At 36.4% G+C, this 13,867-nt stretch overlaps 1 protein-coding gene across 1 annotated transcript in view; it reads left to right on the top strand.

Moving 5' to 3' along the window:
- Malrd1 (MAM and LDL receptor class A domain containing 1) overlaps positions 1-13,867 on the top strand; it is a 729,079-nt gene that overhangs the window by 442,510 nt on the left and 272,702 nt on the right. The window contains exon 28 of the mRNA NM_001310455.1: positions 10,621-10,804. Coding sequence (NP_001297384.1) covers positions 10,621-10,804 — 184 coding nt within the window. The remainder of the gene's footprint in view (positions 1-10,620; positions 10,805-13,867) is intronic.

Here is a 13,867-nt window from a genome sequence, read left to right on the forward strand (position 1 = left end):
AGCACAAGTGAGCTGGCCAAAGAGTGTGAGAGGGGGAGAACTGATGCACGCCAATGAACTGTCCCCTACCCTCACCTGTGCAGTTTTGGAGACCAGGCCCTAGTAGTATGGATGCAGGAGAGCTGGCCCTGTTGGCATATGTGGGAGAACTGTCGGACTGACTAACTCAGGTACCATCCAGGTCCAGATCTGTGGCTTTGAGTGAGCCCACCCCCACATCAGCCCCAGCTACCAAGTGCTGGAGCTTGTGAAGGAGCTGTTCTTTCAAAACCAAAGGGGCAAGATCTCCACCACTCAGGGCAACAACAGGATGTTCAACAAGATTCCAATGAGGATCCAATATTGATAGTATAGCAGAAGTCAGATGGCTTGAACCAGACCAATGACTCATTCCGATGAAAATTTGAAAGAAAACCTGTTTGGGCAACAGTGGGACATGAAGCTTTGAAGGCCTCATTTCCTTTACCATTTTTTTTTCTTGGCTATCTTTAAGGGATTTATTCATTTCCCCCCATTGTTTGTTTGTTTGTTTTCTGGATTTCTTTAAGGGGTTTATTTGTTTCATCTTTAAGGACTTTTTTTTTTTTTTTTTTTTTTTTTTTTTTTTTTGGCTTTTTAGCCCTGGCTGTCCTGGAACTCACTTTGTAGACCAGGCTGGCCTTGAACTCAGAAATCTGCCTGCCTCTGCCTCCCAAGTGCTGGGATTAATAAGGACTCCTATTATCTTTATAAAATTGGTTTTAAGGCTGTTTTCTTGTCCTTTGGCTGTGTTGGAATATTCCAGCACTGCTGTAGAAGGATAGCTAGGCTCCAGTGGTTCCATATTGCCCTGACTATTGTTGATTGTGTTCCTATATTAGAATCTAGGCATATGGGTCTGGGATTCATACAGGTCTAGGACTGATTTTCTGAGTTTGGTTATGTTGAATACGTATCTTGTTCCTGGTTTGTTATTTCTTTGGTCTTCTGGTCTTTGTGATCTGCATTTCTGGTGTTGCAGTGTGACTTCAGGTCTATCAAGGAGTCTCTATCAGAGTTGGGGCTGGTCTTCTGTATATCTGCTCTAGGTGAGGCTTCAGGCATAGCAAGGGTGGTGCAGAAAAGGGTCTAAAGATATTTGTCTTATTTGCATTACTGATTCTGGTCATAAAAATGGAATAAAAAGACAAAGAAGAAATTAACACCTGTCTGGAAAAATTTAGACTCAAATGAATGCATTGTGTGAGATCATTACAGTTTTCTAGTTCATGTTAAAAATATTCTTCTTAGCCGGGCAGCAGTAGTGAGAAAATTTTCTAGATATGCCATAATAAAAAGCACATTTATGTATGTATGAGGATATGTACATAATATTATACTTGCATAAATGGAATAAAATATAAATATAGAAAAAATGCTCAGTAAACATGAGGAACAGTTAGAGACTGGTACATAAATTCCAATATATAGGTGTGTATGTGTGTATACATAAATATATGTGTGTACATACACACACATATATATATGTATATGTATATATATATATGTATATATATTCTTTTTATGTGTGTATGTATATACATGTATTTATGAGTATATATACATATATATTCTATTTGATATATGAACACACAACAAACGTGCTTCTTTTTATTAATGAAATAAGTTGTTTGCAGAATTTCTAAATATTAAAATATGAAATTAATTTATATAAGTTAAAAGGAGTAAATAGGAAATAAGCAATAGTTGTAAAAAATCAGAGCAAAATTATGGAACTCCAGTGGTCCATCTTGGCACTTTTTTTTGGAACTGGGCATTGTGGAAATATTTGCATGATATTTTACATATGTATATGTATATATATATGCATAAATTTCATTATTTTGGAAATATTTTCATTTACTTTTATATATATATATTTATTGGGGATATTTTCAGTGTTATTGTGATCTTTGTTCTCTTTTGAATTTCTATTTTTATTTTTTATAATTTTTACTTATATATTTATTTTACTTATTTATTTCACATCCTGCTCACTGACCATCTTATGGTCACCCCTCTTGTAATCCTTCCCCATTCCTCCTCCCCTTCTCTTCTGACAGGGTACAGAGAAGAGTTTTATTTTTTTATAGATCTATTTCCTGAGTGTGATGGGGGAGGGGAAGGGAAAAGGGAAAATGTTTACTTATGAGTCTGAGCTTATAAAGTGTGTTTGGGGGAACTCATCCCCCACCACGCCAGGATCTCATTGCTTTGTCAGGATAGTGTCAGGAGAACAGGTTCAGCCTCTCAGCAGGTAGTGGTGTCTTGGAGGAAAGCTGCAGATGTAGCAAGACAATGATCAGATATTAGGGGTCAGGAGGGCAAGAGAGGATAAGAACTGAGGGCCAGCAGAATGAATGGAAATATGCAACTACGGGGTGGGGAGGGTGGAGGTTAGAAGTTGGTCTTCTCATTGTGTTCTGGATTTCCTGGATGTTTTGTGTTAGGATCTTTTTGCATTTTGCATTTTCTTTGATTGCTATGTCAACGTTTTCTATGGTATCTTCTGCACCTGAGATTCTCTCTTCTATGTCTTGTATTCTGTTGATGATGCTTGTGTCTATGGCTCCTAATCTCTTTTCTATGTTTTCTATCTCCAGAGTTGCTTCCCTTTGTGATTTCTTTATTGTTTCTACTTCCATTTTTAGATCCTGCACGTTTTTTTTCAATTCCTTCTCCTGTTTGTTTGTGTTTTCCTGTATTTGTTTAAGAGAGTTATTTATGTCCTTCTTTTAGTCCTCCATCATCATCATGAGAAGTGACTTTAAATCCCTATCTTGCTTTTCTGGTGTGATGGTATATCCAGGATTTGTTATGGTGGGAATGTTGGGTTGTGATGATGCCAAGTAACCTTGGTTTCTGTTGCTTCTGTTCTTATGCTTGCCTTCCACCATCTGATTCCTCAAGTGCTCCCTGCCCTCAATATATTTGACTGGAGCCTGTCCTTCCTCTAGTCCCAGTTGAGTCAGAACTTCTCAGAGTCCAGCTTTCTTTGTGATCCTGTGATGCTGTGTTTTTGGATGTGTCAGAGTTCTTGGTAGTCAAGCTTCCTCTGAGACCCTGAGATCCTGGATTCCTAAGATCCTGGGCATGTTAGAGCACCTGCAATTGGTACCTCCACTGGGGACCATGGGGCTGTCTGCTGAGTTCAAAACCACGATAGTAGACCAGCTCCAACTGGAAGGAACCTGATCTACTGGTTGTGCGGGATTCCTGTGTCCTTGCTCCAGCTGGCCACAGGCACTCCTGGTTCTGTCGGGACAGATGTTGTGTTCCACTCACCAGTGATTGTAAGATCCTGGGTATGCTAGGGCACCTAGGGGGGTGGGGTGGAGAGTCCTCTGAGGACATGGGACTATCCAACAAGTTCAGGCCCAATGAAAAATTAATTTTCATTTTATAAGGTTAAGACTGATATAATTTCAGCAAAAGTTCAGGGATTTCCTAATAATCCCAAACTCACTTGTTATTAACACCTAGAACCAAAGTGGCTACACTGTTATAATTAATAATTCAAGATTTTATATGAAGGTGATACTTCTTTATATGAAGATATACTTTCTCTGTTTTCAACTCAATTTTTAAGATTTAGTAGCAGTTATATCCCCAAACCTCCTCTTGTTTGCACAAACATCAACAGTTTCCTTGTTTGGTATGATATTTGCAGTCTTGGAAAGTACTAGCCAAGTTCTTTGTATAATGTCAATCCACTGGCATTTATGCTAGAGCTTCTTGGCAACACATAGTTGAAAGGTGAGAATTTAAGCTCCATGTCATTCATAGCAGAATATTTCAAAATTCTTAAGATAATAGGTTTGTTTGTTTTCCAAAATTCATTTATTCAATATATAGTTTGTTTATATCTGTTAGGCTTATTTATATTGGTTGTTACCATGCATTATAAAGCAATAGTATATCATTTATTTTGTTCATTTTTCATACTTTGGGGACTAGAACTCTTCTCCTTTGCCTGTGCATACCTTTGACATATTCCCCATTATTAAGGGTCTTTATTTGACTACATTCTTACTTTCTGGCAATATAAAACACCAAATTCCTGTAAATACTTAGTCTGGGTCCAGTCTCTGCTGTTCCAGTAACATACAGGATCCTTTTGTTTGAGATAAGATTTATTGTGTCTATCTGAGCAGCAAGTATGCTCCTTGGTAATCCGATTTTGTTATTTATATGGCCTCAGTTGGTAGTGAGAGAATATATACATGGTATGTGTATAGTAATCAATGCATATAGTTCTATGTACAAACATATCTGTAAGCATTTGTATGTGTCATTATCTCTTTAGACTGCTCTAAAAGTAAGCTCATAGAATCACTAAATGTGGACCATTATCACATAAATCATCCAGTTCTTCTCCAGTGTCTTATCTGTAATCTTTCTTTCAAACAGCAAGAAATCTCCCCCTTACCATTTTTTACTTAACGTTTTTAAAATTTTAGTATGAATCTTCCACATTTATGTCATGCTTCATATGAACTTTATTAACTATTACACATTGCTTATGTGCAATTTTTCCTTTTTCTTACAAATCCATTTATTTATAGATTCATTAGGTCTGTGAGATTTTTATATACATCATTCATATATTTAGACAGATTGTTCAATTTTTAATCCATTAGGACTATCAACCTAAGTGATAAATTAGGTTTATTTTTATTCTTTAGTATTACCTGAGTTTTGATGGATGCTTAATGTCTTATGTTTACCAATGCATTTAGTATTGTATAATGTGTTTGTAGAAAAGTTTTCCCATCACAGAAACTACACATTATAATTTAATTATGCAGTTACCTTCCTATATTTCTAAACAAAATCCAACAGCTCTTACTATTAATGCAGTTTTAAACTATCCAGTGTCTTGTCGTTTGCATTTGAGATTTTTTTCTGAGATAGAACAGTGGTTCTCCAAATATTGTGAGTGTTCTGTGGGCCAGGGACACAGATCATGGATGGAGCATGTGTTTAAAATATTCAGGGCTCTGTGTTTTATGCCTACCACAAAGATATGGCATAAGTATCTGCAGTAATGTGTCACTGTGTTGTGTGCCATAAAGAAATAATAAGTATGACCACAGCTCTGTGATGAATTTTCTCAGCTTTTCTTTTACTTAAGAATGCCTTGAAGCAGGGGCTGTCCTTGAGCCTGATTCCTGCTTGCCTGTGGATCCCACACTCTGAATTGACCACCTTGTCTGGCCTCTGTGGGAGAGGATGCACCTAGTCCCACAGTGACTTGATATGCATGGGTGTGGGTATTAATTGTGGTGTGAGGGCTTCCACTTCTCTGTTGGAAAGGGGACGACGGCAGAATGAGGAGAGGACTTTGATTAATGGGTACCGAGAAGAGAGGAAGGGCTGATATTGGGTGGTAAAGTGATTAAATAAATAAAATTTTAAAAGGAAAGAAAGAGAGCCTCAAATTCATTAGCACAGGGAAAATTTCCTGCACAGAACTCCAATGGCTCAGGCTCTAAGATCAAAAATTGATAAATGGAACCTCATGACGCTGAAAAGCTTCTATAAGTCAAAGGATACAGTTAATAGGAGAAATAGGCTACTTACAGATTGGAAAAATACCTTCACTAACTCCACATTTGATAGAGGGCTAATATCCAAAATGAATAATGAACTTAAGATGCTAAGCTTAAAAAAAAAAAATGGGTATAGAGCTAAACAGAGGAATTTCAAATGGCCAAGAACACTTAAAGAAATGTTCAAAGTCCCTAGTCATCAGAAAAATGCAAATCTAAACAACCCTGAGATTCCACTTTATACCAGTTAGACTGGCTAAGATCAAAAACTCATGTGACAGCAAATGTTTGCACGAATGTGGCAAGTTGCCGGTCGGATTGCAAAGTGGTACAACCCCTCAGGAAATCAATCTGGAGGTACTTCAGAAGTAGATCTACCTGAAGACCCAGATATACCCAAAAGATATCCCACCAAACCACAAGGGCATGTGCCCCATTATGTTCATAGAGGCCTTAACTGTGATAGGCAGAAGCTAGAAACAGCCCAGATGCCCCACAACAGATGAATATATACAGAAGATTGGTTCATTTATGCAATGGAATACTATTGAGTGATCGTGACACCAGCATGAATTTTGCAGGCAAATGGATAAAGCTAGAAAATAATATCGAGAGTGAGGTAACTGAGACCCAGAAGTACACGCATGGCATGTACTCACTAATAAGTGTAGATTAGCCAAAGAAGTAGAGAATACCTAGGATACAATCCACAGAGTACAAGAAGATTAACAAGCAGAAGGGCCCAAGTAAGGATGTATCAATCCCACTTGGGAGGGAGAAGAAAACAATCATGAGAGGCAGAGGGAGGGGAGGATCTGGGTGGGAGAGTGAAGAGGGAGGGAAAAGGGGGGATAGAATCAGGTATGGTGGGGTGAGACAGGAGAAAAGCCACGAGGGCCAGAAGAATGAATGGAAATATAAAACCTTGTGGGTGGGAGGTAGGGGAACCCTCTAGAAAGTACCAGAGACCTGTGAGGTAAGAGCCTTTCAGGACTCAAAAGGAGGTATCTTAGTTGAAATGCTAAATAGTAGGGAGAGGGTACTCACAGAGTCCATCTCCAATAGAAAGACAGGGTATCAATTGGAGGGGTGGGGTTGCAATCCCATAGTCAAAAACTCTGAGAATTGTTCCTGTCTAAAAGAACTAAGGGACAAAAATGGAGAAGAGACTGAGAGAAAGAAGGTCCAGTGAGCAGCCCAACTTGGGATCTATCTCAAGAGGAAGCTCCAAGGCCTGACACCATTACTGATGTTATGGTGTGCTTATAGACAGAAGCCTAGCACAGCCATCCTCTGACAGGCCCATCAAGCAGCTGCCTTAGACAAACGCAGATTCTTCCACCCAACCATTGGTCTGAAGTCAGGGACTCCTGAGGTTGAATTAGGGAAAGGCTGGAAGGAACTGAGGAGGATGGCAGCCTCATCGGAATAACCGGCACTCTCTACCAACTCGGACCCCTGAGGTCTCTCAGACCCTGAGCCACCAACCTGCATTCATGAGATAGTTTAAGTTCCCTGATACATATACAGTAGAGGACTCCTTTGTCTGGTCTCAGTGGGAGAAGATGCACCTAACCCTTGAGAGACTTCAGGTCCCAGGGTGTAGGGAGGCCTCGTAGGGATAATCCTCTTGAAGACAGTATGTAGGAGAAATGGGATGAGGAACTGTGTGAGGACAGACCAAGAGGGGGGCAATGACTGAATTGTAAAAGCATAAAAGTAATTTTAAAAGGAAGAAAGGAAGGAAGGAAGGAAGGAAGGAAGGAAAATGGACAAAAGAAGGAGAGAGAGAGAGAGAAAGAGAGAGAGAGAGAGAGAGAGAGAGAGAGAGAGAGAGAGAGAGAGAGAGAGAATAAAGCTACTCAGCCTTGAGGAGACCTTGTTGCAACCTAGAGTTGTATAGTACAATGATTATTGGCTAAGTATAATTTTTCTTGCTAAACATCCCCCTTTCCAGTTTTTCACTACAAAGACCAACCAGGGCTCTTGGATTATTCAAACAATTTGTTTTTCTTATTTAATTTCTATAAAAGATGAAAAATGAACACTTTGACATCCTGCTACCCTGTGGCATCTTACTACCTGACATTCTGAGGTAGCCTACCATATACTCATTTTCTATGTTTTCTATGATTTATAGAATGGTCTGCATTATCCAAGGGTTTTATTGATATTAGCAGAAAATCAAGATGGTAATAAAATATTTCCCATAGAAAAATTATGGTATTGATGGATAAATTAATGAGTGATTTAGAATCTATAAAAATCTTTCAAATATGAAGATGTCAGTGGAAAATGGTTTATTATCAACTATTCAATTTTCTGGTGAAACTTTGTATGTTTTTATAAAGCATATCAGATGAAATCTTTGAGCTAATTTTATGGTTAACATACATTGAAAATGTAAAGTGGCTTTATCTTATGAGTATTTCCCATTACTTTTCTTTACTGGACATAGAAAGAAAAACTTGAGTGAGATATGAAGGCAAATAAATACGTTGTAATACCTCTAATGTAGTAAATATGACAAATAAATAAATAAATAAATAAATAATAAATAAACAAATCCAAAGCTTAAGAAAGATTAAAATAGAGAGAGTAAATGGTTTTTCTATTTTTGAATTTTAACCAATTCCTTATTAATGTATTTTAACTTTTCTTTAATCAATTGTTACCATGGTAGTATTGAATTTAAATATATATGAAAACAAATGTGATTCCCATGGTCAGTTATTACGTGAAATTAGAGAATGCATGTGAGTGACATTTATTATACATCTTATAAAGGACTGAAATCAAATCATCAATACATGTATAAAGAGGCAAAGAATTGGGAATTGAATATATACCTGCCATGTAAGTGTGTGTGTCCGTGTGTATGTGTGTGTCCGTGTGTGTGTGTGTGTGTGATGAGAGGTTGTCATTATAAGAAATTTTATGAACTCTGTATTAGACTACTTAGCTCCCACAGGGTCAGGCTCCTCATCTTCTCACCATTTTATTCAAGAGTGTAACATTGAAATTACTAATATATGAAAACTGGATGCTTTCAGAATAAACAAATGAGTATATAGGCATGTAAAAAGTGCATTTAAAAATTTGCAATTATAGGGCTAAGAATTGATGCTATAGTATGTATTTATATGTATTAGAATATATAAAGTATTAGAATATATTAGAATGCTGTTCCATGATGTACTATTATGGAAGATTTACACCATCATTACCTCTCATTTTCTTTTGTGTAACAACATACAAATCAAAGTATTCAAGTCTTTCAGTCTTTTTATTTTAATAGTAGCCTAGTTATAAGATTTGAGAAATAATAATTCATATTTTATTGATTAAAGGAACAGATGACATTTTTGATGTTATTTGTTGAAAACCCTTTTGAGGCTTCGCATATCTCAAGGGTGTTGTATGAGTTATATAAGTGGATACCTAGGAAAATGTTACAATTCATAAATTAAGACAGGCTTTTATCACTATCCTTGCCTCTAATATTCTCAAGTGTCAGACAGATCCTCTCAGTTTAATCTTTAATTTAATCTATCATCCCTTTCATTCCCAATCACTGTATCATTACCGAGAATCAAAGACTAACCTTGAAAAGAACTTCTTTTGTAATCAGAAATGAAATTCACAATGGAATTCATGTGTGAATTCCCATCCCCTTTAATGCAGGTATTTCACAAATCTCAATGGATAAGTATATGTTGCCTGGGAAATTGTGTCTATAAATTGATAGATATGTTGAAAACTTAGTTTTACATAAATTGATGCATAGTTCCTCCTTCTGTTTGTTGCCGCTAATTCAGAGAGATAACAATTGGATCAAGTATTACTTAGACTCTATCCAAGGAAGCATTGAGTGTACACATTAATTCTCCAAAGCAAGAGATGACATATGTGAAACTTGTTTTCATCCTTTCTTCAGATATTTCTCTTTGTAAAGTTGTCTATATCCTTAAAATACAAATAAATTAAATATTTCACAGCTGTACATTATAAATCCGTATGAAAAGCAGAGTGCTCTGATGTTCCATGCTCTCTGTCTTCATTGCCACATTCCAGGAGACAAACAAGGAACAGCAGGAGGGTCTCCCCATCTCAATTAAAACAGTCAAGGTAACTCCCCAGAGGTATGCCTGGAGTCTGATATCCTGTTGATACCATACAATTCTTAGGAAAACTGGAACCAAGACACCTTAGAGCAATATGCATAAGCAAAGTCTTCCAGTTCTCAGCTGGGTTACTAGCTTAAGCTAGATGTCATTTTTATTTGGCCAAAAGGGTTATATTATATGTCATGTCATATTGTAATTCTAGAAGCATTAACATATCAGTATGTTAATAATATAATGATCAACCTTCATTATTTTGAGGAAATATTTGCATGTGTATTTTAAACTAACTTTTGATTTGAAAAATTCTACACTGACACTGGTATAGCTGGTTCAGAAATAGCTATAGTTTTGAAAGTAAAAGTATTTTGATTATGAAATAATAGAATGTTTCAAATCTGACTGACTTAAGCAAGTTTTTTCCCTCCATGTTCAACTTACTGCAAAGAAATGGCTGATTTTCTATTCATTTTTCTGCCTCTTCTTTCTCTGTATTAGTGAACTAAACTCTTAGGAGGAATGTATAACTGGAATAATTAGATACAATATTTTAAAAAGAAGGGAAGAAGCATTATAGTTTATAGTTCTATAAACTCAGCAATCCTATAATTCCTTTAAGATTGTAGTCAATGCTAAGAATCTTGTGTATATGCAAAGATAGATGGATTGTTAATGGGACTACCTCTGAAAGTACTAAAAACATGTTCATTGCTAATCCCAACAGTGCTGCGTTAAGAAAAGGTATGGATAATTCAGTATGTCTGGACTGGTGAGATAAAATACAGCATGGGTGTCATCTGGGTTCCATTGATTTTCTTTTCATTTTTAAATGGAATTTTACTTAGCTAAGAGATTGTGTGTCATGTGTTTTTGCTTATTATTCAGAGCTTTGGTTATCCCACTAATGTGAGCCCCTTTCATTTCAGACAGACAAAGGACTCTGGGAAGTATGGCAACAAAGCAAGCCAGATCCTGGTAATCACTGGCGAAGGGCCACCATCCTGTTGGGAAAATTGAGGAATTTTGAGGTCATATTTCAAGGAATCAGAACAAGGGACCTAGGGGGCGGAGCTGCGATTGATGATATTGAATTCAATAATTGCACAACTGGTGAGTCTCTGTGAAGTCTTCCTGTCTGGAAAGACACTTATAGTGTGCCCATTTTCACTCCTGTTATAGGTTTATAAAATGTCCTCCACCAATGTGCTTTGTCTGTATATACAAATACATGGAAAAATACAGTTTAATAACTGTAAACTTTAAAATCCTATTAAGAGGTAATATCTGTCCTCAATACATCTGGATTATTGTAACAGCATGTTTCACAAATTTTGTATCTGAGGAAAACCAGCTCACTATTCTAGATGTATGAAACCCCAAGCCATCATACCAGCATATATGGTGTTTCGAGATAGTACCATTCTGCTGGGTCACATAGCTGAAGGGAAAATTGACTCCCTAAGGCCTTTGTTTGTATACTAATTCCATGTAGTCAGCTCTATCCTCATGACCCACTGACATCCTCCAAAGGCCCTACCTTCTAATAAGATCATTGGAAGTTACTATATCAACAGGGAATTTGAATGGGATTTAAATACTTTAAAAGTTACAATACTTTCTCATTATTCAATTGCAGAAGTAAGTCCACTTACATACCCTCCCTCTTCTACCATGCAGAGGTTTTCTTTTTTAAATTCATTTTCAACATTATATAAAATGCCAGGTCTGAGATTTACGTATACATCTTTAGCATAAATTACAAAATGTGGCCCAATAAGATTGAAAGTGGATCCTAAAGCATACATGAATGAGAAATAAATTTAAGTCCACATTAAACAGATCTTGAATTGGAAACTATCCTTGTGAGAAAGTGTCATTCGAACATTAGAGCTTCATTCAGATAACAGTGTGAAAGAATACTGCAATCTTTTCTGACATGTCTAAATGTGAAGTCTAGCTACAGATATTCTTTATAAAACTCCTATAAGGAGTTATATATATATATGTTATATAAGATCAAAAATAATTATAAATAAATTTATACACTTTCATCTTGCAAAATTCATTTAGAGGAATAATGGTTCTATTATATAGTTTGTTCAAGCCTGTGCCATAAAGCATGGGTCTTTTTGAACAAATTAATGTAAAAGCAAATTTTTCTACAAGGTAATGTAGAATCAAAAGACAACTTTAATATTCTTATTTATATTCCAGCTTCTTATAAAATGGATCATAAACAAAACTTATAGAATTCAACATCCATTCCATAGTACCGGGAAGAAGGAAGAGAATATGTACTGAGAAAGAGAAATGTCCATCTTTATAGTCATAAAAATTCTTTTTTTTTTTTTCCATTTTTTATTAGGTATTTAGCTCATTTACATTTCCAATGCTATACCAAAAGTCCCCCATACCCACCCACCCCCACTCCCCTACCCACCCACTCCCCCTTTTTGGCCCTGGCGTCCCCCTGTACTGGGGCATATAAAGTTTGTGTGTCCAATGGGCCTCTCTTTCCAGTGATGGCCGACTAGGCCATCTTTTGATACATATGCAGCTAGAGTCAAGAGCTCCGGGATACTGGTTAGTTCATAATGTTGTTCCACCTATAGGGTTGCAGATCCCTTTAGCTCCTTGGGTTCTTTCTCTAGCTCCTCCATTGGGAGCCCTGTGATCCATCCATTAGCTGACTGTAAGCATCCACTTCTGTGTTTGCTAGGCCCCGGCATAGTCTCACAAGAGACAGCTACATCTGGGTCCTTTCGATAAAATCTTGCTAGTGTATGCAATGGTGTCAGCGTTTGGATGCTGATTATGGGGTGGATCCCTGAATATGGCAGTCTCTACATGGTCCATCCTTTCATCTCAGCTCCAAAATTCTTAATTGACAAGGATACTTCATGTTAACCAATTGTAATTTAGGAGCATTTGTAACCAGTTCTGCAACAAGATCTTGGGGAGACTACTAGCTCATTCTCTTTTTTGTTTTTATTTTAGCTTAAGGCAAGTGACATCATCTCTTTTGCCTTATTTTTCTTACCTACAAAATATCAATGATAATGTTTCTATGTCATGCTGTGCATAGGGGGATTCGAATACTAACTTTAAATGAAGCATATAAAGTATATTTTGTGCTGTAATAGTTGCTAGCTTCAAAAAAAAACTATATAAACAACAGCAAAGGCTAAAAGAATCGTTTTACTAGTGAACAATTCTCTAGCAACACTTGCAGTCTGATTCTGCTCCAAACTCAAACTCCCATTTCAATAAGCTTAGCAAACATCCATTGATTACTGAAGCTGAAGAACATTGTGGAAGTGATGATGTATATCTCCTCAGAGCAGGGAAAATTGTGTGTCCCTTAATATTTGGGCATATGGGTTTTTTATTTTATTTTCACATTTAATGGCATCATTCTTGATTCTCACCCCCACTTTCGACTCCCATGTGTTACTTCTGGATATTCTATTTCCAGGACCTCTCTGTAAATGACCTCCATGACACCAATATACCCAGGTTCCTAGGATAAAAATCCAATAGTCCTAGCAATCATTCATTTTATTCTGAAAACTCTAAAAATCTAATTGAGTTATTATCAGTTTCCAGTGTAGGAAAAAGAAAAGAGAATATTTAGAAAATTTAATATATTTCCAGAAATCAATAAAATCTATGTAGAACAAATTTACTCTGTTTCTCTATAAGTTCATAATAGCTATTCATATCATTCCTATCAAATAATCCTGACTGCAAAAGGCTGAAATGATTTGATGGAAAACACAAGAATCTAGCACCAATTTTAGATTTCTAGTACATTGTCTTCACACCACATCTGATGAAGAGTTTCTCTTTTGTTATAGGTAGTCTCACATCTTTCATTTTCCTCTCAAAGCCCATAACTAAGACTCCTTACTATTCCTGGAAAACATAACTGATCTGAATTGAACACAGGTGGCATGATTATCATGATCTCAGCTCTGCATCACTCTTGATTAAAACTGAAATCAGGAGATCATAAAGAGTGATTGCAGTGTATAATGTTCATGAACAAATAAATCTATAAACAGAAACCTGTAGAGTTTGATGTTAAAAATATAATCTCTTCACTTAGTTTACATGGTAAATTTTGTTTTTTGTTCAATGTGTAAGTGTTGCATTATTTTTAAATAAATACTG

This window comes from Mus musculus, chromosome 2, assembly GCF_000001635.26.
Source record: "Mus musculus strain C57BL/6J chromosome 2, GRCm38.p6 C57BL/6J".
NCBI lineage: Eukaryota > Metazoa > Chordata > Mammalia > Rodentia > Muridae > Mus > Mus musculus.